At 33.1% G+C, this 27,941-nt stretch overlaps 1 protein-coding gene across 2 annotated transcripts; it reads right to left on the reverse strand.

The window, feature by feature from the left end:
* Positions 1 to 1,290: 1,290 nt before the first annotated feature.
* Positions 1,291 to 20,564, reverse strand: LOC132641335 (carbonic anhydrase 2-like). 2 transcript variants are annotated; one of them, XM_060358281.1, is made up of 10 exons: positions 20,412 to 20,564; positions 19,839 to 19,921; positions 8,941 to 8,999; positions 8,527 to 8,667; positions 6,266 to 6,314; positions 5,443 to 5,559; positions 4,527 to 4,580; positions 3,074 to 3,159; positions 2,081 to 2,186; positions 1,291 to 1,599 (listed from the first exon to the last, which is right to left on the reverse strand). In XM_060358281.1, exons 2-10 carry the CDS (start codon positions 19,896 to 19,898, stop codon positions 1,435 to 1,437), a joined length of 837 nt encoding a protein of 278 aa, XP_060214264.1. In that variant the 5' UTR covers positions 19,899 to 19,921; positions 20,412 to 20,564; the 3' UTR covers positions 1,291 to 1,434. The 2 variants fall into 2 exon arrangements, with proteins under 2 accessions (XP_060214264.1, XP_060214265.1); XM_060358282.1 differs by lacking the exons at positions 19,839 to 19,921; positions 20,412 to 20,564 and adding an exon at positions 9,525 to 9,678.
* Between the last annotated feature and the right edge of the window lie 7,377 nt (positions 20,565 to 27,941).

The raw sequence follows: 27,941 nt of genomic DNA on the forward strand, positions 1-27,941 counted from the left end.
CCAGAAAATTTCCCCGGTTTTTCTGTGGGTGGCACAACAGTTCGGCTTGTTGCCGCAACAGTCGCAGAAGTAGTAGCGCTTTCAATTGCCATTTCTTTTCACTGTCAAAATTGACAAACTGTTTTAATAATCATAATAGCAAACTTTTCACAACAACAACGATGAAGTTTTTATATTCTTCAAATCGTTATACAAGTATGAACTTTAATATTCCAACGAAGTTTTTATATCTTCAAGTCAGAATATGAAATTTCATACGGAGTAGAAAACCACACAGGTTTAAATCTCCAAAACAGAATACAGATTAATATATAAAATATAATTCCTTAAGATTGTTATTAAACTGTATTGCAAAAACGTTGAAACAGTAAAAAATAATTTCTGAAAACAGAAAATAGAAACTGGACAGATTCTGGAAAAACCAGTAGAAAACGGAAAAACAGAAACTGGAAAAGTAAGAACAGTCTCTGAAAAATATATAAGAATGAAAATCGAGCCCACTGACGACGCGAGGGGAGACCTCTTCTTAACCCTTTAGCAACAAGAAGGAGTACTTCTACTTTTAAGTAGGAGAACTTTTCTTTCCACTACCAATGAGGGACAAATGCTCATTTCATAAAGCAAGAAGAACAACTCATTTTCCCTCCACTTCTTTTCCCTCCATTTCCCATTCAGTCTATCAATTAAACTCAACATCTATGAACAAAGGGCTAAATCTTGGTGAATTCTGACACTTATAATATCCCGATTAGAAAATGAAGTTAATAATAGAAAAGGTTTTACGTTGCACCCAATTGGGTTCAATTGGTTATCCAAGATCATGAGCTAGGAATTAATTAAAATAGAGCAGTGAAATGATAACTCCAAAATAAAATGGTAAACAATTTACGCCTATCTTGAATAGACAGCAACAGTTGTTTGGTGGCCTGATTCTTTTTTACGGGTCAAGCAAGTTAATTTAAAAAAAAAAAAAAAAACATGAATGGCGGTGTAACTCGATCTCAAGACCTCTACCTATTCTAAATTTTAATACCATGTTGAAGTGTGTGATCATCTCATCTAAAAGCTTAAATAATTACAGAGAGGACACTTCTATTATTTAATTATGTCTTTCATCCCTAAATACAAGAAGTAAAAATGACCTGATATTGTAAAAAAAAATTACACTAACGGTGTATATAACTTAAAACTCTATTGTAAAATATTGTAACTGGTTAGTGAGCCTTTGGCTCATCGAAAAGAAAGGTTGTGAAAAAACAAAAGTAGATAATATTAAGCACAAAGCTCACAAAGCTCAAACAGCCAGCTAACATTATTTCTTTGACACACATTGTTGTTCAGCATTACTTTTACATCAAAGTGCAAAGTAAAGAGAAAAAAAAACTTGAAACACAATTACATTGGTTACATGAAAATTTGTAATTTTGCAATAGTTTAGAGTGAAACAGAAGGGGTAAGTTTGAAGTCTATATTCCATAGCTCAAAGGATCCATTCACAAAATCATAGTGTCCACCTTTTAGTGCAATGCTTTTATTCACCACAGCTTCTCTCACAAATGGATATGTCAATAAGTTGCCTAATGATACATTCACAGCCTCCTGCTCAACGTCATACAAAAATTTAACATTACATTTTTATATAAGTATCTCAAATGTTAAAGTTTTATTAGTGATCTAAAGGAATAACAACACTTTTGGTCCCTCGGTTATTAGTAAATTCTGATTTTAGTTCTCTTGATACTTGACTAGCACATTTAAGTTCAATTAATAGAAATGTGCGTTTTTTGGTCCCTTTATGTAGGAAATATGCTATATTTGAAGTATTTAGAATTATATTAGTGTCAAATATGAAGTTAAAAACTTAAAATACAAGCTCTACATAATATATAGATAACTAAGTGGTGGAACAATTGATAATCGTGGTAAATTTATGAATTTTCACAAGCAAAGAGATCAAAAGTACACGTTTTACGTTTTACTTAGTAAAATATCGTAAGGATTAAAATCATAATTCATAACCAAAACTGTTATTGACCCTTATCTAAAACATATCATAGGTAACAAAAGAGTAATTAATTACCTTCTCCAATTTTGTACATTGTTCAGTGGGATCCATATCGCAACATTCTGCCTTTACCTTTGCCTTAGCTGTTAAACAGATTTTCACCCATTCTTCAATGAAATCGCTGCATTTTGATGTAGTCAAAGTATAAGACCATGGATAATAATATTTTTCCCCCGTTTATACCAATTTACTCAACAAGCTTTGATCACTAATAGACACCCGTTGGGAATAATTATTTCATAGATATTTGACTAAATTGCTCATATATTTTACTTAAATGAGTAAAGAACAGCCTGGTGCACTAAGCTCATGTTATGTGCGGGGTCTTTACTTAAATGAGTAATTAATACTAACTATTTGCCTTCTTCAAATATCAGGATGAAATTGAAAAAAAAATACAATTAATACTTTCTTCATATTTAAATAAGAAATATATTAGAGTAATTATCTTAACTTAAAAAGCCACAGATAAAAAGGACGGAAGAAAGTAAAAGTTATACTCTATCCGTCCTAATCATGTGATACAGTGTGGACTTCGAGAGACAAATTTCTTTATTTTGATTGTGAATTCAGACATACAATCTTGATTTTTTTTAAAAAAAAAATTATATATTTAGAAACTCATAAAAAGTATTATAAATCACAATAATTAACAATTTAAAATATTAAAGGGTATACGAATAAATTGCGGTAAAAATATTTCTTGTTTGACTCTCGGAATATCACATAAATTGGGAAGAGGGAGTAATAATTCTTTGGCCTTTTAATTTTTTTTTTCTTGGACCGATCTGAAGAGTACCCGTGAATTACTCCGTTATAGTAATTATTTGGTTTCCCTAATTACTATTATGTTATCTTGATGAAGTAGACGTGCCTTTTAAAAGTCAATGGACTGATCATATTTTATTTATCAGCTGCTTTATAAGAGTGACTATTCGCTTATTGATAAGCCGAGTGCCATTCTCAATCATGATCTTATCGGGCATCTAATTAAGGGAAGAAAACAACCTGTTGGTGGACCCATCATCAGGAATAGACATTAGCCCTTTAATACCTCCACAACAGCTGTGTCCAATCACCAAAATATTCTCCACCTATAATAGTACAAAAATTTATTGTTAAATTCACAACTCCAAATAAATAGGAGAAAAAGGAAAAGTACAGTCAATTAATTAGTACTAAAAAACTTTAAGTAAGTAGTGATTAAATGATTGTACTAATCCCTACTTTCTTAAGGCTGAAGTTAAGATGTGCGTAATATATGCATAATTTGATTTCCACCTGCTGTACATGCTTTTTAGAAAAATTAATTCACAACTCCAAATAGATAGGAAACAAGACAAGTGTAGGCAATTAAAAATTAGGCTGAACATATATGTAGCGTCCAAAACTTGTCAATATTTTTTATTTAGATATCTGAACTAAATGATTGTATTTATCCCTACTTACTTAAGGCTGAAGTTATGAGCTGATCATGATATAATACAGTATAATGTATATTTTGATTTCTACCACACACATGGGACGTACAGTTTGAGGCAAAGTTAAAAAGAGGTTTAAGACCAAATCAGACAAGTACTCACGGACTTCATATATCAACTCTTAAAAGTCACACAAAACAATGTAGGAGAGTTGAAAATGTTGCTCAATTAGGAGAAATTTAGGCTCCTGAAAGTAGTTCTGGCTCTACTAAAATCAAAAGAACTACTTGCGTTAGAAATAAAGTCAAATATAAATATATATTTTTATGACGAAAAGTCTGTCTGGGGCCAATCTTTGGACTAATCACAACCTTTGAAACTTTGAAATGATGAGCTAACCTAAAAAGCAGCAATTGACGAGTAGTAGCCTGTTTGGATGGGCTTATGCCTTTAAGCTGAAAACAGCTTATAAGTAAAAAAAAAAATAAGTTGGAGTAGTCCAACTTATTTTTTTTTGGCTTATAAGTTGTTTTCAGCTTATAAGCTGCTTTAGATAAGCTAAGTCAAATGGACTCAATTATTTTTTTGAGCTTATTTTAAATACAAAAATACTTTAAGCTGGTCAGTCAAACACTCAAAAAAGCTAAAAACAGCTTATAAGCCAACTTATAAGCCAATCCAAACGGGTTCTAGGTGTCCTTTCTTTAAAAGAAAAACTAAACTAAAACAACTCAACAGTTGAAATTGTTTTCTATTCGTATTGCAAATAATCTTCTTAACCTTCTTAAATCTGAATAATAAAGTCAATGTCACACAAGTTGACATTTTCAATTACATAATATGGGGAGAAAGTAAGAAAGACATCTCTATAATTAGGTAGGCTTTGGACCAATGGACCATAAATGGCAGGCTAAAAGATACTTTGTTCTTGCCCTCATTAATTAAGGATAAATTAAATAACTTTATCCTTTATTAATTAAGCAGAATACGTGTAAAAACAAATTTCAATTGTCATCTAATAGGTGTTAAAAATGACTGACCTTCAAGTGGACAACTGCATATTCGACTGCTGCACCCACTCCAGAATATTTTGTCTGTATAACAAAATTAGAGTTACTTAAGTCTAAATACTGTTCTCAATTAGGATAAAGTGCAAAAAAGTACAGGATAAATTATGAGTTAAGATGCGCCCCACTGTAACATACATGTCTCAGAATCTGCAATTCAACTACGAATAATGTAAAGTTCAAAACTTTATGCCATATCCACATCATTAATTTCTTTAACTTTTGCTTTTCCTTTCCTTTTTTTGTTCTGATTCTTGTTAGTTAAGTCTCTAGCATGGTACTGCATACACTTACATAATATGATGAATTTCTTTTCTTGACTTTTTTCAGAGGCAAATTCAGACAACTACACTTAACTGTTTGTACTTCCTATTGTGGCAAAGATTACAAACCTAAGAGTCAACTTGTGTATCTAAACTTGTCAACCGTAAATTATATAGTTCGAATTGAAAGTAATAAATTGGGTGACACATGCGTTCCCATTTTTCAAGATATTGTCTATTATGATTTAACCTTTCGGGTCCTCACAATTTTGTTCTGTTGGACTTAAATTGAAAAGACGCCTCAAAAGTTGACTTTTTAATCCTAACTTGTATGACCGCTAACTTTTTCCCCATTTTTATTGTGGGATTTGCCTCAAGCAAGATTCACATCAACATAGCAATTTGTTGGCTAGCTGTTACTGTGGGGGGACTTTTACTTCTCCTAGAATCAACTTGACAATTTCTATGAGCAAATGGACTGTCTGTAAGAAATGTCATGTTGGAATAACAATTGAAAGAAATTACACATGACAAATAATACAAGTGCATGTTCCTTTGTTAGTGAGTATAATTTTTACTTTTTCTTTGTAATTTCAATAGAAACATAAATTTAGTATAAAATTTACCTGGTCATAAGGAGGGACCATGTTGGCAATATTACGGACCACAAAAGCTTCCCCTGGTTCGAAATTGAGAATGTGGGATGGACATACTCGAGAATCAGAACAGGCAAATACCAAGAACTGCACGTAATTCAGTGACAAATTAAACAAGGTCTTTGTTGTATATACCGTTAATGTAAAAAGAAATTATACTATCAAGTCATCTTAAGGATATTCTAAGGCAAGCTTCATTAAACTGTGGATTAGTAATCTTAAAAATAAGACATGTTACATGTAACAACATATAAAAATAACTTAATGTTATAAAATTTCTTTATACCGATTGTATATGTAGCTTAAGTTCAATTATATATGGGCATTGGTCAATGCTAATGTGCCTTAAACGCCATGAACATTGTTGTGCAGTCCAAAAAAATTTAAAAAGCACAACATTCAGGAACAATTCACATTGTGGACGGCAAGTATATTGGGATTGATAGAGATTGTTTACCTCAAGATTGGTGAATTGTCATTGGTTCAAAACATAAATAAATATTTTGGAAAAAATGGGGGTCATGATTCTCGTCGAACAGTTTGCGAGAGAGAATAATTTGAGAGCTTAGTACTTACTAACTTCTGTTACCAGTGGGAGTGGGGGTTGGGGGGGGGGGGGGGGTGGCGGTGGCGGAGACTGGTGGTTTAGAATAATTATATTTTTATTTAGAGGGTAGTAATCTTTTCAATAAAATTTGATCATATATGGGAAATAACTACATTAACTATTGAGAACATGATTAATAATTTATAATTATCTGCTGATGCGTGAAGTGACCCTAATATGAATTACCTTAGGGCTTTGACCTTTGGCAAGCTGTCCATACAATTCCGGGTTTTTCCTACAAATAAAGTGCAAAACCCAAGGTTAAGAATTCTGAATTATTTAACATGATTATTTTTTGGCATAAATATATACCAAACTATGAAGAATCTTTCAAATTAGAAAAATTCTTTCACTTCCTGTAGATAAATAATTTAACTCTACAAATAAGAGAAGATGATCTTGAATTCTTAAAACAACTACATACATCTGCCATTTCCTTTCAGTTGCATCAAGTTTTCTTTTAATTTCTTTCACATTGCTATCCAGAAATAGTTAAAGGGCACGTTGATCATTTCAGAGTAGGATTCTTACATTTTTTTAATGAAATTTAAATCTGCTTTACTTTCAATAATTAGTTGGAAATAAACTAAATTTATCTATAAAGACAACTTTTTTCTTATCTTTTTAGCTGAACTTTTGTGTACAAGACGTGCCATACTCTACTCCATTTAATTTGGATGTCTTTTTCTCAATTTAGGACCATGATTTTATACAAGAAGAAATAGTGGGCAGAATGGCTAGACTTCAATGATCAAGATTCCACTCTTTCCCACAAGTTGGACACCTAGCAACCCACTTATCCTTTTTTTAGGGGTATATCAACCCACTTATCCACTCATATGAAGAGTTATTTTCTTTGACTTTCAGTAGCTAATATTATATCCATTTCACCTTATATGATACTTTCTTATTTTGAATTTATTCCCAAAAAAATAAAGTTGTTTGATTTTATTTTACTTTATCTGTAATTACATGTATTTATTGTCATAAAATTGTTATGATGTATCTAAGATTATAAATTCTAACGGTACTTTTGATATGTATTAGAAATCCTTTCTTAAAACTCAGTGTCCAACTGAACACTATCGTATAAAATAAATAGTTCCATATAAAATGAAGCACCGAAAGTACTATTAATTGTCAGGAATTTAACTCTATTCTACTATTTAATGTTTAGACTTTTTTTTGGTGAGGGGGTTTTTTTCTTTGACACACCTATTAAGAAAAGTATTTAATAACATTAGTTATAAGGGAAGTTCGGCTAAATTACTTTTAGTTCTTTCTTAGAATTGAGTAATTAGTAGTTATCTGACTTTGTAAAATAGTAAGAATTGAAATTAGAAAAACTAACTCAACTGACTAGTGCTTCTTAGCATTTTATAATAAAAAGTGACAAATAAAAAAAGATGGAGTAATATTTTCAACCACTAGTAATACGATGGAGTGTCATTTTCACACGATGAGTCTTGAACTTTCAACCTTCAACAGTGGAAAAAGAACAATCAACATAAATTACGTTACTTTACCACTTTTGTATATGCATTAAATAAATAAATTCAGGAAAAAGACAATTAAGATTTTCTGGCAGCACATCCGAGAATCATGCAATTTTTATGCAACAAAGGTTCTGACACCACTACTTTTAATAGCAAAGGACACTATTCTTCTACGGCAAAGTACTTGCTAATTTTACTCCCTCCCACCCTTTTTATTGATCCGTTCTACGTAAAAATGCAGGTTCACTTTTGCTTTTCTCATTCAGCAAATCAGAATAACTTCGTCCGTTCACTTTTACTTATCTAATATTTTAAAAATACAGTTTTATTTTACTTATCATTTTTAACATATAAAAAAAGTATTTTTTTTATTTTACTATAGTATTAATTAGTCACTTCAAATCATTTTTTAAATTCAATAAAAATATGCATCAATTAATATGGATACATTGGTAAATTATCTTCTTCATTTATTATTTTTTAAACAGCGTAAAAAGTTTAAAGTGAACAAGTAAAAGTGAACGGAGGGAGTAGTTCCTAATTCATTTTTATTATTAACTATAATCATTTTTCAGTGCATTTCTCAAATTATTGGTTTATTATATTCCAAGAGTGATAAAATAAACTTATCATTTTATTAATTACTCTTTCCGTTCCAATTTAAGTATTTTATTTTTCTTTTTGATATGTTCCTAAAAGAGTGTCTCTTTTTATATTTAGTAAGTTTTTCAATTCCAACATTTTACATGGCAAGTTTAAGACCACAAAATTTTAAAAACTACACATCTTTAATTTAAGATCACAAAATTCAAAAATACCTCTTTATTTCTTAAATTTCGTGCCGAACCAAACTAAGACACTTAAATTGAGACGGATTTTTCACTGTGAAAACAAAACTTGCTTTTTTCAAATTTCACATTTTATTATAACCAAATAGGCAATTTAACTTACTCATATTTCTCTGCCTTGAAATGTGCAAAACCGGTTCGGATCTTCTCATCCGGGTCAGACTTTTTCCCGCCGGCGCCTTCGAGCTCCGCCGTCAACTGCCGTATCTTCGCCGCAGCTGAGTCTTCCAGCTCATTCTTCTCACTACCAACCACACAAAACCAAATAAAAGGAAATTAATCACCCACTCCGTGTGGGACCCAGTGACCAATGTGGGTCCTATGTGTAATGCAAACAGACAAAACAGTTAGGATAGCTCAAATATGAGATGATGATATCACACGTCTGTCCGTTACAATCGGAAATTGTGAAATGACGGATCAGGACTGAATTCAGTACACTAATTACGTTATAGAACTAACGAAATTCCTCAAGGAAAAGGACAAAAAATGGAAAGGAAATTATATGGTACTTTACCTGAGAAGCTTTTTCAATCCTGAAATGGCATCTTCATATGAATCTGCCATTTTTGTAACCTGAAACTCACAGCAAAAATCACACAAAAAACTTGTGTTAATCACCAAAACATCATATAATGATATAATCCCTCTCCTGTTGTTTGATCTTTACTTAGATAGCGTTTGGCCATAGATTTTGGTTTTGAATATTTATCTTCAAATATGAAATTTGATCTGATTTTAAAAGTTGGAGAAATTTCATTTCCATTCACAAAACTTCAATATTTTTTCCAAATAAAATGCATATCCAAATACAACTTCAACTTACAAAAATTCAAATTTTCAAGTTTCTAAGTTTCAAAATATAATCTAGGGCCAAACGGGAGCTTAATTTCTATAATTCTATAAAACGAGATTCAATTAAATGGATTAAATTACATTTTAAAAATCTTTAAAGCACTTATGTGGAAGATCATGATAATTCAACAGAAATTGGAATTTAAGGCAATTAAATCAGAAAAAAAAAGAGATGAAAGTTGAAAATATGAGAATTATGGAGGAGAAAGATAAAATTATATGAGAAATATGGAGATTTGAATGTACCTCACGTTGACTTGTAGAGAATAAAGTCATTTTTGAAGGTGATGAAGGAGAAAGATGATGGCTTTCTTTTCGAGGAAAAAAATGCTCAACAGTAAACAAACTGACGTTCTTTGTGTCGTAAAGGACGATGTGGTGCAGGGAGTATTTATAGAAAGGGATTTAACCATGGTTAGTTGAGAAGCTGATACGTGGTTAATTTTGATATTGTTTATGGACAGAAATTTTGGATAATTATATTTAATTAGGATTGAAATTTGTGAAATTATATTTATTTAGATTGAAAATGAATATTCAACGCCTTAATGGAAGGAACATGTGTACATACATGTAAAAGCGTCAGCCATTTGCAGTGCGGTTATGGGGGAATGGGCCACTGGATTCACTTTCTCAAATTTCATTGATTAAATATTTTGCATTTCAATTGGAGTATGACTTTTTATAAATTACTAACAAGTTCCTTCAACTAAATTATACTTCCTCTGTCCCAATTTATGTTATATAATTTTCTTTTTAGTCTGTCAAAAAAAATGATATATTTCTATATTTAGAAATAATTCAACTTAAAACTTCCACTTTTAGCTTTATTGAAATGATTTACAGTCATACAAATATTATGGCTTATTTTAGACCACACGTTTCAAAAGTCTTCTTTTATTTCTTAAACTCAGTGTCTAATCAAACTATATCACATAAATTGAGATGAAAGAAGTAACATGTAGTGTTATTGTATCGCTCATTAGTGATTCGCTTTGGACCTAGACACGCATGATTTTAAAACACGTTATTAAAGTTATTTTCATGTACAACCAACATCTTCTCATGTTTTGTCGATGAACCCTCACCCTTTAATTACCCAACATCTTCGGCTAAGGTTTGTCTCACCATCATTTAAAAGATGCGGGTTTATGTGGGATTTTCCTAAACTAAATTGAATGATGAGTTGCCTAAATTTGCAAACGAAGTGGCTTTGACACTACTTGTATCATCACCGCCTACCTGTAATATTATCTGCTTTGAGTCTAGGCTCGCAAAGTTTTAAAATGCGTCACTAGATTTTAAGACTTGTTTTTTGCATATCTAGCATTTCTCCCGTATTTTGTTGATGTGGTATTTGCCGAAGGAGTCACAATTATAATTCGAATTGTGACATACTTTTTTTTTATTAGTGTGTGTACTAAGAGCATTTCACAGCTTCCTTTCTACACATATATATTCTGAGAAGAATTTGTCTATCAAAAAGTTTAAGCTATATGCATTGGTGTAATTTTAATACAGAACTATGTTAAAATAGGTTGCTTATTATTTATTAGATTACCAATAAGTGGTATTAAGTAGAATATTTGAAATTATCTTTTAAGTGATCTGATTACATAAATATTTTTAACCCTATCAATACTTAAATCTTTACTGATCATATCATAACAGTAGGTCTTCATTTCACTATCATTGAAATTTATCTACCCCTTCAACTTGAAACACTGTTGTTTAGTCTCTAACAAGTACGAATTCAACTCAAACACCTAAAAACATACTACTATTTGTTTAGGAAGTACTTCTGTTTTGTTATCTTTATTAAATGAAAGAAATGTGTAGGATTGGTTATTTACTCATAGTAGCATCTTCTTTTGACATATAATTAATAAGAAATAAAAACTCATCTGGATAATATAACAGTTAGTATGTACCTTCGAGTTAAAACTATGCCCTCTGATCACTGAGTTGTAAAAATCAAATCCTTAAAAAGGTGTTAACTGGATCAGGGGCACACAGGCACAATACATTAGTCCGACATAATAGATCCCCTCTGTCTCCTAATTATATGACTAAGTAAAAAAGGATTATGGTTATTAATTGATCAGGATGATGATTATTAATTATTAATTTATACGGTTTCAGGTAAAGGGCTAGTACGTGTAATGTGGCCTTCCTGGCTAGCCGGTGGCTGTTTTATTTCCCATGGGCAAGTCAACCATGGAGTGCCACCACATATACACCTTCTATTTTTGGCTTTTGGAGTTAACATTGATTCATTTCTTCAATATTTTGTCTTCTTTAATAATTTTGGGTTGCTAGCTACAAGCCTACAACCTTGTCTAAAATAATTAATCATATTTTGTGGGAACTATACAGTTAAATTTAACATCAAACGGACTTTTCGTCTTCATATAAGCGGTCTTTTTCGAAGTTCAGATTTTGTAAGAAAAAGTCCATATTTTCTAGATTGATTCACCTTTTGGCTTATTGAAGGTCTTCTTCAACGATAACTAAGGTAGGCTTTATTTGTCTTTTGAATACAGGGAGATGGCACTAATTGGGGACAAATCTATCTTTGTTGTTGAAAAATTGGCTAGAGTTACATAAACTTTTCAACCACTACTTTAAAAATAGAAATTAGCGACGGACAACTTTTGTATTAACGATGGATTATCAAAAAAATCCGTTAACACGAGCAATTTAGCGAGGGATTAACAATGAAGTTAGTAGCTAATTCCAACTTCTTCTTTTTTGTAGCGAACACGTGAGCCTTTTTTGTAAGGAAAAAGTGTTAACTCTACCCTTGAATTACGCAAAATGATCCATATTTGCACCTAAAGTTTGAATAACTAGGTCATTGTTTCGGCAACAACACCATTGTCTTTTTCAACACTCAGAACCTCTGATGGTCAAGTCTCTATTCCTCAAGCTCAAAATTAACCACCATCAGACTCAAATAAGCCCAAATAGAATTCAAACAACGGTCAATTGCACCATCAAGTTGAATTTCCACCTCTGTCCGAACTCCATCGGCACAACTTTATCATCAATTTCTTAGATCGCTATTCACATTGACCTCCTAATGCTAAAACAATCTCAGGTACACATAATTCATCTCCTAAATCATTTTGCAACAGTACTATTGTGGCGATCAAGATGAGGTTATAATGGTTGAAGGTCCATGGTCTGCTGAAGGAAGTAGAATGGTGTATGTCTGGGAAAAGTGGTAAAGATGAAGGTGCATGTGAAGTAGATCGTCTCAATGGGGTAGTTCTTGTGTAGATCTTTGTATAGTTTCCTTTAATATGTTAGTGTCATGTGAGTGAGAAGTTGTGGTTAAGTGACAATGATTTTAAGTAGTGTTTTAGTAGGAGGATTAATTAGTATAGTGGTGATTGATTTAGCCGAGGAGAAATTTCTTCAAAAAGTTGTTTTAAAATCTAAATTATTTCACAAAGTTTAGATCTAATTTTGGACCATTCACATAAGCTAAGGACAAATTTGGACATTTATTTCTAAATGAGGAAAAAGGACGGAAATTTCAGTTACTGAATATCTGTTTGTACCAAAACATGAAAGGACTTTGAAATAGAAAGACTAAAACTTGTACGTAATCCTTATCCTATCAATCTGTATATGTCCAAACTCAACCGCAAAAATAAAAGCAATACCCAAAATATGAGAAAGTCTGCCTTAATGAGGTTGTTTGTAACTTTGTATGTGAAACTTTGTATGTTCGCTTTGCAAGTGTCGTTAGAGTGAAAAGTGATGATAAAGTATGGTGGTCTTAAAATGCTGTTTTTTTAATTTTATGGTGGTAATCAATTTAGAGGATGAATGATGTTGTTTGAGAAAAATAATGGTTTAATTTAAATATCTGTTTGAACATTTTTCCATCTGTTCGTAATCCCCCGTCCTATATTACTTGTCTACTTTCTCCTTTACACGTCTTTTAAGAAATCATAAATAAAAGTGTATTTTTAATATATTATCCTTATCTCTCTCATATAAATTGCACTCTAATCAATATTGATTACTTTAAAAAACAATTAATGTTAAGGATAAAATAGAAAAAAATTACTAATTAATTCTATCTTGATTTTTTAAATGGACAAATATTTTGAAATGAATTTTTATAATAATGTGGACAACTAATATGAGAATGAGGGAATAGCAAAAAATGAATTGATTTGGAAAGAGAAAGACTAATACTTTTACGTAATGCGTATCCTATCAATCTATGTCCAAACTAAATTTCGAAAACAAAAGCAATACCCAAAATATTCTTTTGGAGTTGGAAAGGGTATGTGGAGTTCATGAACCACAAAAGGTTAAGAGGATTATTAGTCACATTAATGTTAAATGAAGGAGGAGGAAAATGCACTTCTTCGCAAAATACAGAAGTAGAAGAAATAATAATGGGTCATTTGCACTTTACCTCTATTTTGTGTTGGTATTTAATTTTTGCCCCTTGAGACCAAATAACTTTTTCGCGGTGCATAAATTTATATTTTCACATCATAATATTTCACAAGTTATGCCCTGCACCCTTAAAGAACTTATCACTAGCTAATCATAAGTTCGATTATGAAGGGGGCAATTCGTAGGAATGCCCTTATTTTGGGGTGGTCTTTAATTTTTGCCCATTAAATTGGTGGTTTTTGATTTTTTCCCTTCGTTAAAACCCCTTGGTTTCGGGACCCCCGCTCAGTCAAAATATAAAAAACAATTCGCAAGACAGAGTTTGGATTCGCAAAAACTCTGCCTTAAGGCAGAATTTTGCATGATTCAGGCATAATTTCAAACTCTACCTTAAAATTCTGGCTTAAGACAGTGTTTTGAAGGCAAAATTCTGCCTTGCGACTCCAAACCTCTGCCTTGTAAAATTTCCTTTTTTTTTTTACTGAGCCGGGGTTCGAACTTTCAGGCAAAACTTTACCTTAAAGTTCTGCCTTGTGAATCCAAACCTCTGCCTTACTAAATTCTTTTTTTTTTTTTTACTGAGCTGGGGTTCGAACCCAGAACCTCAAAGTATTAGGCGAAGGGCAAAAATTAAAGACCACCAATTTGAGGGGCAAACTTAAAGACCAAAAATATGAAAATTAAAGTCCAGCCCATTTGAAGGGAAAACCGTGCAATTTTTTAAAGGGCAATTCGCAGGATTGCCCTTCTTTTGGGGTGGTCTTTAATTGTTTCCCCTCAAATTGTTGGTCTTTAATTTTTACCTTTCACGTAGAAATTCTGAGGTTCTGGGTTCGAACTCCCGCTTTGGCATAAAAATAAAAAATTATTTCGCAAGGCAAGACTTGGGGAAAGTTATGCCAGAGCCGGCATACGAGCGCTTAAGGCATAACTAAAGTCTGTCGGAGGGGGCAGACTTTTCCTTAAGGCATATATTTTATTTTTTTACTTTGCAAGGCAAAGTTTTAGTTATGCCTTAAGGAAAAGTTCCGTCTTATAGGGTATACTTTTAGTTATGCCTTACCTAAGAGTCTGCCCCATAAGGCATAACTAAACTATGCTTTAAGGAAAAGTCATAAGGCAGAACTTTTCCTTAAGACAAAGTCTATGCCTTAAGGAAAGATTCCGTCTTATGGGGCATACTTTTAGTTATATCTTAACTAAAATTCTGTCTCATAAGGCACAACTAAACTATGCAAAAAGTTCTGCCGGATCCGGCATGACTTTAGTCATGCCTTAAGCGCGCGTATGCTGGCTTCGACATAACTTTCCCAATTCTTGTCTTGCGAAATTATTTTTTATTTTTATGCCTGAGCGGAAGTTCGAACTTAGAACCTCAGGATTTCTACGCGAAGGACAAAACTTAGAGCCCGTTTGGATTGGCTTATAAGTTGTTTTCAGCTTTTTTGAGTGTTTGGCTGACCAGCTTAAAGTCATTTTGTGCTTAAAATAAGCTCAAAAAAATAATTGGGCCCATTTGACTTAGCTTATCTAAAGCAGCTTATAAGCTGTTACAACTTATAAGCAAAAAAAAAAAAATTAGACTACCTTAACTTATTTTTTTTTAGTTTATAAGCTGCAAACAGCTTATAGGCATAAGCCCATCCAAACAGGCTCTTAAAGATCACAAATATGAGGGGCAAAATCTCAAGACGACCTAAAAGAAAGGCAATCCACGCAAAAAAATGCTTTTTAAATGATAAGTGTTCTTAAGGAAGTCCAAAAGGCGGTTTCCCAATTTCAACCTTCCACTATATAAATTTGATCAGCAAAATGGCCCGTGATGGCGTGATGACGTGACACCCTCCTTTATTCTTATTTCAACCTTCCACTATATAAATTTGACCAGCAAAATGTCCCGTGAAGGCGTGACTTGACACCCTCTTTTATTCTTTCTTTTTTCAGTGAGCTGCTCTCAGCATACTTTTTTTAATAGCAGAATTTTGTGGAAGTTTTTATATAGTTCAATAATTACCAGCTTCATGTAGCAAACAAATGTTTTAAAAGAATTATATAGTTCAATAATTACCAGCTTCATGTAGCAAACAAATGTTTTAAAAGAAAATTCAATGATCCATAATTCTACTTTCCTTAACCCGTTTTAAGTGATACACTTTCTTTGTTAGTCCGTTTCAAATAAATGACATGTTTGTATTGTTTAAATCACAAATTTCAAAAATCTCTATTTCTTTCGTAAATTCTATTTTCAATTAAATACGTTCACGTAGATTTTAAACGGAGGGAGTATTTCTCAAATTGAAGTATTACGAGCTTTAGTCTCTGTAATCACTTCAACAACTGTTATCCAGTTTAACAGTCCTAAAGTCCTGTAAGAAAGAGGGAAAATTATAGCCATCTAAAAAAAATTTGGACTTCTTGGTCTAAATCCTTCTGTATAATGGAGCAGGCCTTTGGACCTATAATAGTTCATATGATTAAAACGAGGTCGAGTCAACAAACATACTGAAATTTGCACGAGTAATTTTGAACCTCATTGATTAAAGTTGTATAAATATATACTTTCTCCAGAATTCTAGTCCTCATTTTCCTTCTTCAACTCCATTTTTTTCATACGCACGTTGTTTATTTGTCAGTATTTTGGTTGAAGAAATTTGAAGAACAAGATAGTTGAATTTTATTGAGTTTGTTTATTGGAGAAAATAAAGTGCGTCTATTTGATTTTTGAGGATTTGGATGAATCTAACAATTAAAAATTATGGGGATATATTGGCATTACAAGCAAGCCGGCTAGAGGGCCAAGCCACTAAAGCGGGGGCTTTAGGCCTCAAAAATTTGGGGAGTCCATTTTTTTTATTCGGTGTTCGGTACCTGTATTGAATTTTTCCATTAATTCGATTTCGAGTCGCGCAAGATCGATTAAAGAGGGAAGCACTCCTTAGCAAGATTTTTTGATTCTGAGGATCGAACCCAAGACCTCTAGTTAAGGGAGAATGAGGCCTAATTTTTACCTACAATAGATTTATAGGTTAATTTTTTTTATAAAAATATTGAGCAGAAAAAATAAGGCCTCCCATTCCGGTTAAAGTTGGCTTTAAGCCACCGATCTTATTGAGCTGCCCCTATACAAGGTTGGATATCAAATTTAGTTACGTTGATATTGATCAATTTCGAAGCAAAAGTATGTTGTGAATTTCCACACAACACATTATGGTGATTGACAAAATTTAAGATCAAAATTCTCACAATCAACATAACTATCTTGTTGAGGCAAGTCTTATGATTGAAATCCTGGCCATTCATCAGGATTTGTGACCAAAGTCCTAATGATCACCATTTTTTTCAACACAAATTACACATGATAGCATGATATTTTCTCCACACTAATGATCACCATTATATTCCGTTAAAAAGTCTTGCCCAATTTCAAACAAAAAGTTCATGGCGCCCTGCCAGAATTTTTCTCCTGCTTCTGGAGAAACTATTATTTTTACTCTGTTTTTTCTTAATGAGATTAAATTTTAAATAGTGACATCAACATATCTTATTTGTGCAAATTACCTCTAAACATTTGAGTTTAAGATGTTTGGGTTTGTCGGTCTGATTGAAGTAGAACTTAGAAGTAATTGCACGGTTTGGACTTCAAATGAACTGGTCTTTAATTTTTGTCCTTCAAAATCAAATTTATGCCTAATGGGGCATAAATTCTTTCAAGGAACTAGCATGAATTGTGGATATTATAATGCGTAATTTATGCCCCTCTAGGCATAAGTTCGATTTTAAAGGGCAAAAATTAAAGACCAGCCCATTTGAAGGGTAAAACTTAAAGACCAGCACAAAATAGGGACAGAAGTGCAAATGACCCTAGAAATTAAAGATATGTTGAATACATTGATAGTCCCTTGAATTTGTTAGTAAATTTCATTTATGCACTCAAATTTTGGTCTTTTCTAATTGAGAACCTCAATACATGATAAAATGTTAATATGAGACACTTTCGGCTCATATTTTGAAAAACAATTATGCGCGTGTTCACAAGCGATCATTATGTATCTATGTTAATCACATTAAATATGTCTCCTCCTTTAATTAAACACGTTAGCAGTAACGAAACATGTATGAGGTTTTATGACTTAGTAGGGTTAATGCGTAATAACTAAAGGAGGTGACATATATTAAGTGGTTAACTTATTTACGTAATGACTCTGGAGAACACGCACAAAAGCTCTCTTAAAATTTTGAGCTAGAAGTGTCTAATATGAATACTTTACCATATGTTCAGGTATTTAATAAAAAGATAGCATAGTTCAAGTATGTAAATGAAATATAGAGATAATGATAAAAAACACACTTCAAGTATCATCTTTTTTTGAGTTTCCTACCTAAATTATCAGGTGTGAGAGTTTCTTATCTAAACTATCACCAATTAGTTTGCAAAACACACCTCAACTATCAGTTGTTCACTTTTCCTACATGAACTATAACCAACTAGTTTGCAAAACACACCTCAACTATCAGTTGTTCACTTTTAATGAGGTGTGTTTTGCAAACTAATTGATGATAGTTTAGATAAGAAACTCTCACACCTGATAGTTTAAGTAGAAAATAAATAAAAAAAATCATACTTGATGTGTGTTTTTGACCTAACCCTGAAATATACTTACAATTTTAAGGGGCTGTCAAATACTCTGCCTACCTTTCCCCTGGATTTTTCTTAATTAAATTTAGTGCTTTATGGGGTAACTCAACAGAACCAAGAATTAAAACGAGAATGTCCTCAAGGTATTGATGCAACTTTTTGTCTGCATATCCTTATTTGGGAAAAAAATGAACAGTAGAAAAAGTAAAACTTTATTCATCAACACCCCTTTTCATGTCATTGTGTGTATATTTCTATTTGTTTTGTGCTATATAAGGGATTTAACCACTCGCTGTTACTGCATTTTCTCCTTAAGTGAAGACAGTGATATGGAAAAGGAAAGAAACCAGTTGAACCCTTTATAGCTTGTTTGGTCAAACTTTTAAAATCAGGTTATTTTGAAGAGTGTTTTTTCACATAAGTGCTTTTCAGAAAAGTACTTTAGGTGAGAAGCAGTTTGTGTATGACTAATTTATTTAAAAAACACTTTTAAGCAGCAATTAGTTTTTGATCAAGCTTTTAAAAAGTGCTTCAAAATGTTTTATCTCAAAAGTGTTTTTGGAGAAAAACTATTTTTTTAGCTTCTGAAAAACAGTTTCTGCTATTCCTTAGAAGCATTTATTTTCTCACAAAAGATTGGTCAAACACCTCACCTTTTAAAAATAAGCATTTTTGAAAGAAAAAAAAACACTTTTTGCCGTTCAAAAACTTGGCCAAACAAGCTATTAATAAGTGCAAAGACGAGGGGGTATTACCAAAGACTTCATAACCATAAGTAGCTCCAAAGGTTTGGGCCTGTTGGTCTAATTGGAGTATATTTAATTAGTAGGCTTTTTGACCCATAATACTTCAAAAATCATCAAAAGTTTTGTGTAAAATTCACAAATAACCACTTTTCAACTTTCTAAAAATAGTCATTAAATTTCAAATTAAACAGGTGAAATTCAGGACATTGTCATGAAATTCACTTGTGGAATTTGAAACTCCATAACAATATCTACATTTCAATTACAGGGCCAAAAATGGTTGGTGGACGCTATTTCTACAAAAGCTTTCGTGGGCCAATTTAACTTCAATTCTTTGTCATTTGACTTTTGTTGTATGGTTATTAAACAGAATCGAAAAGAAATTGCAATGTGGGTATCCAAACAATAGAGGGCCCAAAAGATTTTGTGTGGAGAGAGATCCTTTTTCTTGTACGATAAAAGAAATTTAGGGTACACTTTAATCTGTTTGATAATTTTCACTTATTCTAGAGTTAATTTGGCAAGTTTTTCGATTTTAAGTTAGACTAAACTTATTCAGTGTAAGTAGTATGCTTCCTATTGAAATAGAGAATGATGCGTTTTAAAATGTTAGTTAAAGTTTACATAGGTTGGACCTAGAGATAGCGAAAGTATACTTTGGTCATAAGGATGTTATATTAGAGTATCACATTACCATCATTCGACTACAAAAATAAAGGCTATCAAATATAAAAAGGGCAGAGGTCTAGAGTTAACCTGATTGAGAGACTTTCTTGAACAACATAGTAGCATGCATTTCCTAAATTTTCCAGCCATAATGAGAATCCTCAAAATATATCCTGTAATTCAGCCAGTTGTCATACGTTAGTTAACCAAAACTCCTAATTCTATTCAATTATTATATACCTTTCACCTAAGAATATGCAAATTGCTATCCAAGTGCGAGAAAGCTAAGAGAGAACAAACGACACAACATATTACTGTTAGTTTTGCAGGTTATTAATTACCAAATCATGTCTTCTGATAATATAATATAATTAGTAAATACATGCTCTATGTCACAGTTTAAGGTTTTAGATTAGATGGTCCACAATTCAACAATATATATCTGCTATAAATGTTGAAAGTGACCTAATTGTGTGATTTCGACATACTTTCAGCGTATGTTAGTTTAACTTAACATGAAATTTTTTTTTGCCCCCTAGTTCATTGCATTTATGTGTGTGCGTGAGTGAGAGAGAGAGAGAGAGAGAGAGAGAGAGAGAGAGAGAGAGAGAGAGAGAGAGAGAGAGAGAGAGAGAGAGAGAGAGAGAGAGAGAGAGAGAGTACCTAAGTAGAATTCAAGAATTGAGAACTAGCATCAAAAGAGAAGTGGGGGATGTTTGCCGTAATAGCATGCAATATTTGTCATTGAAAAGCTCTCTATAAATCAAAGGGAAAAGGGACCTAAAGATCATAGTGTGGGATAAGAGTAAACCACAAAATAAAAAAGAGTTCTCCTCACGGAAATTGCATCAATGAAAACCACAAAAAGGGATAAGATCAACAGAGACAAAAACAAAGAATGAAGAGAGTTGGGCTTTGGATAACTTCTACGTTTGGCACACCTTTAAAATTATAGATAGCAAACTTACATAACATTTTTGGGCCACATTTTCATTCTTAGTCAGCATCTGTCAATCCTACTTATCAAATTCTGACCAGGGGTTGTGGCTTGACCACACTCTAACAAGAATAAAATAAACAACACAAGTTATTTATTTTCTTTTAATAAAGTTGTTACTGTTGTTTGAGATTGAGGTGTGATTATTATTACATTCAAAAATCTTTATAACAAGTTCATTTGTGTAGATATTTTTTAACTCTTCTAGCGAAATAAATTCTTATGGAGAATATATATATATATATATAGATGGTTCTGAAAAACTTTAGTCATTATCGTGAATTATGTTATAAAGGATGATTGTTATTGTATGACCTTATAAGCATTTCCTCTTATTAGAGTTGTAATTGAATGGTTGCAATTCACCTTACATCACTTAGATTAAGTATATGCTTCAAATTCATGACCAGACGTCCTCTTTGCTTTTATTTGCCGGTGGTGGAACTAAGGTTTTCAAGAAGCGTGTTGAATATTTAATGAAATGAACATCCGAAGAAGTCAAGGGCTTCAACATCGATCTACTATTATATATATACATAAAAAATAATTTTTAACCTTATATATACAGTATAATTTTTCGGCGATAAGGATTTGGAAGAACTCCTACCCTCTTCTATTCACGAACTCGACTCTCAACTCCAACAAAAATGAAAAAGAAAAAGAAGTGTACCGTTTATCTTTTAGGACTTCAGATAAACTGTGACAACTCTTAGCCAGGTGGAGGATTGGTCTTTTAAAGTATTCCCAAAAATTGGGAAATAGTTTGAGATAAGACTCGTTGACAAAGATAGACGATGACCGTAAAGATGCTATTCTTAATTTCTTATATTATGAAACATGAAATTGATAATTCACGTAGATTGTTGCAAATATTACAATTTACTATATAAGTAGTGATTTAGCTTGCTTAGTTGTAGTCCTAAAAATCATTTTATCAGTTCAAATAATGATCAGTTCCCAACTTGTAATATAGACAATATTAATCATTTACTATAATCATATCGTACTAATTAAAACTGAACTTACACATGCCTTGCTTAATTCATTGAATTTGGTTAATCCTTGTCTTGTATCTTTAGGCTAGCTATCTATTAATTTTATATGTATCTTTGACTTCTATTATTGTACTTTGAATTATTGACTTTTATATTCTACTACTTGCTATTTTCCCAACTCTAATACCCCCCTCAGACTTATATATGCAAGTGTAGTACTCTTTGGGTGTGTTTAGTATGAGGAAAAATATTTTCTGAAAGATATTTTTCAATTTGGATGATTAATTGGTCTTGAAATAATCCCCAAAAAATGAAAAATTATTTGAGATAAGACTCGTGGAAAATAAATGATGGACTATAAATATGCCACTACTCCATCATTTTATAACGAAAAGCACATGCAATTGACAATTCCACGTTGATTATTGCAAGAGTGATTATACTTATTTAGCTTGCATAGCTTTACTTGTAAAAATTATAGGAGGAGTATTTATTTATCTAAATAGTGATGAATTCATAACTTTGTAATATAAACAATATTATGATGAAAATACTACAAAAACAAAATTCTAATCATTTATCGCGAAACATATATTATAGTTAATGAAACTGTTCGAAAGTAGGGATAACAATGCGACCTACTCCCACCAAAATATGCTAATTAAAAACGTGAAATCACCCCCACAAGACTTGCTTTCTTTGAATTTGGTTTTCTTTAGGTCCCATGTGTTAGTAATTAATTGCGTACATATCTATATACCTTATATCCTTAACTTTTATAATTATATACTTTGAAGATAGAGATTTGCAGCGTTTACATGTCATACGACTTTGTTTTCCGCAGGCAGAGGCAGATTTTGAATTTTTGTGATCTTAAACTAAAGATATGTAAAATTTACCAAAATGTTGTTTGATCTTGTAGTCTTGAGCATGTTATGTGAAAAGTTACTATTAAAAGAGTTGCCAAAAAGGGGAAAAACATTCTTTTTTGAACGGACTAATGAAAGTAAGACAAACAAATTGAAACGAAGGGAGAATATAATACTCATTTTGTAGGGGTAGATTCAGAATTTTTAAAAATGGGTGCACTGCTATGTACTATTAGGTAAAATGTTTAAATTAGGACAATATATTACTCCACTTGTCCCAATTTATGTGACACCTTTCTTTTTTAGTCTGTCCCAAATGAATGTCAGAAACAATACTTTAAAATTCTTCTTCTACTCTTAATGAAATGATTTATAGCACATAATGTCTAAGGTTTATTTTAGATCACAAATTTTAAAAGCCTTATTTTCTTTCTTAAACTTTGGTTCAAATCCAATGGTGCCACATAAATTGAGATGAGAATCTTTCCCTTCATAGCTAGCTAAATGGAAAATTACTTCTTTTCTCATTCGTCACTCAATCATCAAATTATGGTACATGATTACTTAGTGTAACACTAATTATACACTGAATTTCATGTATAAATGGCGTAACATTGATTATACACTAAACTTACAGTGTATATCCAAGGTAAAACTCAATTGTATATTTTGAATAGTCAATGTATAAACAGTGCATAAATATTATACACCGATATATATTAATTATACATTAAGTATAATAGTGATTATATACTGACACTGAGTAATTAATGTCTGCCCATATTGCTATCACTAGCTCATAAGATATCACCAAAATCCACAAATTCTCACAAAATTTAAAGAATATTAAACTATCTAAACAAAACTCACACAAACCTACACAAATCTGAGATATTTTTGTATTACTGCATCAACGGACTACATAGTTCAAATGTCCCCTTAGCATCACATACAATCCTGTGAAAGCGTTCTCCCAAGACATCTCCTTTAACAAAGAAATGGAAAATCTAGCTAAACTATGAGCTACTTTGTTCAAACATATAGGAATATATATAAAATCGACATGATCAAACATGTTTCAGAGCTTCCAAATGTCTTCGCACGTCACTTCTATCTCCCATGAAGTAGCCACTCGTTTCTGGATCACATCAACAATATTTTTAGCGACAGATAAAATCTTCACATTCTTGCATCCATTACTGATCATAGCACGTTCAAGAGTCTCCCTAGTAACAATTGCTTCATCACTCATGGTTTTCCCAATATACTGGATCAGAGGCGGAGCCAGGATTCGAAGCTTGTGGGTTCGGGGTTCTAATTCTTTAAAGTTACTGGGTTCTTAATTAATAATTTGTACATATTTGACAAAATTTTTAATACAAATATATGGTTCGGACAAAAGCTACTGGGTTCGGCCGAACCCCCACCCGAAGGGCTGGCTCCGCCCCTGTACTGGATTGGGGATCCATGGGCATGAAGCAGTTTCCCAAGGTTATTTAATGCCGCAAAATCAATATTTGCACTCTGATCATTAGTCTGCAATCCTGCTTATGTAAATAATAAAAACTATCTTGTAGATTTGTTAGTTTAAGCACATAATAATTTCCAGCTGATGAACAAAAAGATAGGCGTTTAGTAAATAAATCTTTATATTCTTCATAATTTGAGATGTATTTGCATAAATCTAAAAGGAATACAAACAGATCTCCACAAATTTTAGTGATTAATATGGATAGAAGATGATGTTGCTGATAGTCATGATGGTAGCTAGAGTTGTCAAAATGGGTTGGCCTAACCTAACCCAGTCCAGCCCAACGGGCCATAGAGTTAAAAGGGTTGGGAAGGGCTAGCCTTTTTATTGAAGGGCCTTTAGAATGGCAGCCTAACCCAGCCCTAAGCGGGCCACGGGTTAGGACGGGTTGGCCCTTCAATATATTTTGGAAGCAAATTGAAACGGAAAAAAATCGTGACAATGGTCTATCATTCGCAGCCACAACACGAATTGCACAACAAATGCATCAATTCAAAAACTTTCAGTAATCTCACTGATGTGCCGTGAATTTCGGCACAATTGATGTCTTTTTACTAGAAGTTTACTTGTTTTTGAGTGTTTTTATATTGTTTCTTATGTTATTTTGATGTTTTGTAGGGTTGGTTAATGAAGGAACGAAAATGACGAAAATTGCTAAAAAAGGACAAGTTGGAGCTAAAGGACGGTCCATAACTCGGGTTACGGATCGTAACGTGATCCGTAACCTGAGAAGAAATTCCAGAAACATGCTGATTGATTATCAACGTGACGGCTCAAAAGGACGATCCGTTACTCATGTTACGGGCCGTAACATGGATCGTAATCTGAAGAGAAATTCCAGTGATATGCCTAAGTATTGTCAATTTTACGACCAAAAGGACGGCCCGTAACCCAAATTACGAGGCGTATCGTGGGGCGTAATGCACTGTCCACTGAAGACTGAAGCAGAGATCCGCTGGAAGATATAGATCGTAACCTGTGTTACGGTCTGTCGAAAGATGCCGTAACGGCTGACCTACACAGCAAGCTGACAAGGGACGGAACAAAAGGACGGACCGTAACACATGTTACGGTTCGTAACGATGCTGCGAAGGGTGTGTTTGTCCAAAACATTGGCGCGATTTTTGGTCCTATAAATAGTTAAGTTTAGGTTTTTCAGCCATTATTCATTAACTTTAGAGCATTAACTCTTAGCCTTGGATATTTGTGAAGTTGTTGGAGCATTTAAGGCCTCATCTTCCTCCTTAGTCCACATTGTATTACCATTGTAAGTACATTATGTCAACTTTTAAGCTTTCTTTGTTGAACAAAAGCATGAGTAGCTAACTTTAATTCTAAGGTTGTGGACCCCATGATGGGTATTATGTGAATGGGTTTCTACAATTGATATATGCATAATGGTTGTTGGTATTTATTCAATCTTTGTGTTTTAGTGTTGGGTAATGGTTGCAAGCATTAGCTTAAGCCATTATTCTAACTTTTCTTGGGAAAGTGAGTTAGCATTGGTAAGATTGAATAACAATGACCCGGAGCGTTAACCCTCGTTTAATAGACTAACTTAGGAATAAGAACAAGTCTAGTTGGAATTATTAATCGTCCTTCAATATCAACTCTTTTGTATTTGGGAAAATCATAAAGAGGAAATATGGCCTAACTGTTGGGAAACATTAGGAAGTCTTTAAGAGATCAAGTGCAATTCCTTAGAACAACCATTAGAAGTATATCACATTGAAACCTGAAGCATAGTATCTAATCAAAACAGGGAACACAACCTTAGTCTCTCTCTCGCATTAATTACAATTCAAGTCAAAGTATTAGTTTATATTACAAAACAAATATTCCAAACTATTCGGAATAGGATTAAATTCTTTAAAGACCAGTGCCACATACAATTAGTACCCTTTTCTATCCATATTCCCCGTGGAATTCGACCCCAACCTTATTTGGGTTATTATATTTGACACCGTCCGTTTTACGCCACTAATAGGTGTAATTTGAGCGTATCAAATTTTGGCGCCGTTGCCGGGGAATACGATTTTGAAATTACTGATTGCTGTGTACTTTTCTTTAAAACCTTTTCTATTCCATCACACCTTGTTAGATGTTTTTAGTGAACTAGGTGAAAATGGCAGGAAGACACAATCGAAATTAAGGAAACCAATATAGGCTCCAAGTGAACCCACCGGTACCAGAAGAGGAGGACGATGAGAATATATTTGCGGAATTCATTAATGAAGCTGATTATGCTTCTGCTATGGTCCCTCCTAGGACTGGAAATGCTACTTTCAAAATTGATAGCTCTATCTATCAACTGTTGAAACTTGAAGGTTATTTCCGAAATTCTTCGAAAAATTGTCCACTCTGAAATTTGAAAAACTTCCTGCACGTATGTGCTCAACAATCCCAAGGTGTTGTTTTTGCTGATGCACTTCGGTTACGGGTCTTCAAATATTCTTTGGCTGGCCAAGCAAGGGAATGGTATGAAAAGCTTCCCAGCAATTCTATTCACACTTGGAGCGAGCTAGTCAATACATTTTTGAAAAAGTGGTTTCCACCGAGCAAGAAGGATGAAGTTCGAGATAAGATCTTTGAGTTCAAACAGCTCCCTGGGGAACAATTATATTCTGCATGGTAGAGGTTCAAGTACTATCTAGCTCTATCTCCAACTCACGGGTTTCCGGATGCTATTCTCACCGAGAAGTTCTACAAGGGGTTAGATATAATGAATCAGATTATTGTCAATACTGTCGGTGGTAGATGCTTCATAGACAAGTCATTTGTTAACATCACCCGTTTGCTCGATAAGCTCACCACCCACAATCAAGCTTGGCATTCAAATGATAACGAGAGCTTATCTTATGGTAGTCCATCACTAGCCGCTGTTGCAAAGGAGAACCATGAGAGGGATCATGCCTTTGCTCAATTGCAAACTACGGTGGATCTATTATCAAAGAAATTGGCAGAGAAGGATGCACAGGGGGTAAATGCTGTTGAGGAGTTACCACCTCCTCCACCAGGGATGTATTAAGTCCCTGAGGGGATGTACCAAGAGGGGCAACACCATTATGGAGATGCTAATTATGTCAAACTCTTAAGGGGGTTATCAAAGACAGAATTATCAAGGTCCTAGACATCACCCATGGCAGAAGACTCAAAACCAATTTCAAGGGAACAATTACAACAGAAATGATCAGGGAAATCCTAATCAAGGGAATTACAATAACAACAATTCTGGCAACAAGAGCTCTAACCCCTATATTCCACTAAGGGGGCAATTATCAAATTCTCAGCAGTAGAGAGACACTTCAGCTAGCAACTCTGCTAGGAATGCCGCTAATGATTGTGCGGAGCTGAAGAGCATGATACAGAAAATGCTAATGAACCAGGACAGAACTGAAAGTACAATAATGGGAATGTCTCAGGTTCAACTGCCATTCAAAAGGTTGAATCACAATTCAGAGACCTTTCCAGAGAAGTGCATACTCCTCAACGTGGGCACCTCCCAAGTGATACAATTCCAAATTTGAAAGGTAGTGGGGTAAACTCTGTGGAGCATGTAGCTGCTATTATCACTCGAAGTGGAAAAATACTTCTAGGTGCTGATAAAAAGGTGATTGATCTTGAGCCGATTGTTGAAGAAGAGGCATAACCTAATGTGTATGATGTTATTGTGGAGGAAGAACAGAGGAGGAAGTCCCTATTATAGCTGAAGAGGAGCAGAATCTTGAGAATCCTAAGGTATAAGGAAAAAAAAATGAAAAGGGGAAGGCAAAATTTTCTGGTGCTTTTCGCCCTTTGACT

The sequence above is a fragment of the Lycium barbarum genome, chromosome 5, assembly GCF_019175385.1.
Source record: "Lycium barbarum isolate Lr01 chromosome 5, ASM1917538v2, whole genome shotgun sequence".
NCBI lineage: Eukaryota > Viridiplantae > Streptophyta > Magnoliopsida > Solanales > Solanaceae > Lycium > Lycium barbarum.

Excerpts from the sequence above, each read along its gene's own strand:
- LOC132641335 (XM_060358281.1), bottom strand. The coding sequence starts at position 19,898 with ATGGCTGGAAAATTTAGGAAATGCATGCTACTATGTTGTTCAAGAAAG. Across the intron at positions 9,000-19,838 it reads CAAGAAAGTCTCTCAATCAG|GTTACAAAAATGGCAGATTC; the intron begins GTTAACTCTAGA and ends TGTGAGTTTCAG. Across the intron at positions 1,600-2,080 it reads AATGTACAAAATTGGAGAAG|GAGGCTGTGAATGTATCATT; the intron begins GTAATTAATTAC and ends GACGTTGAGCAG.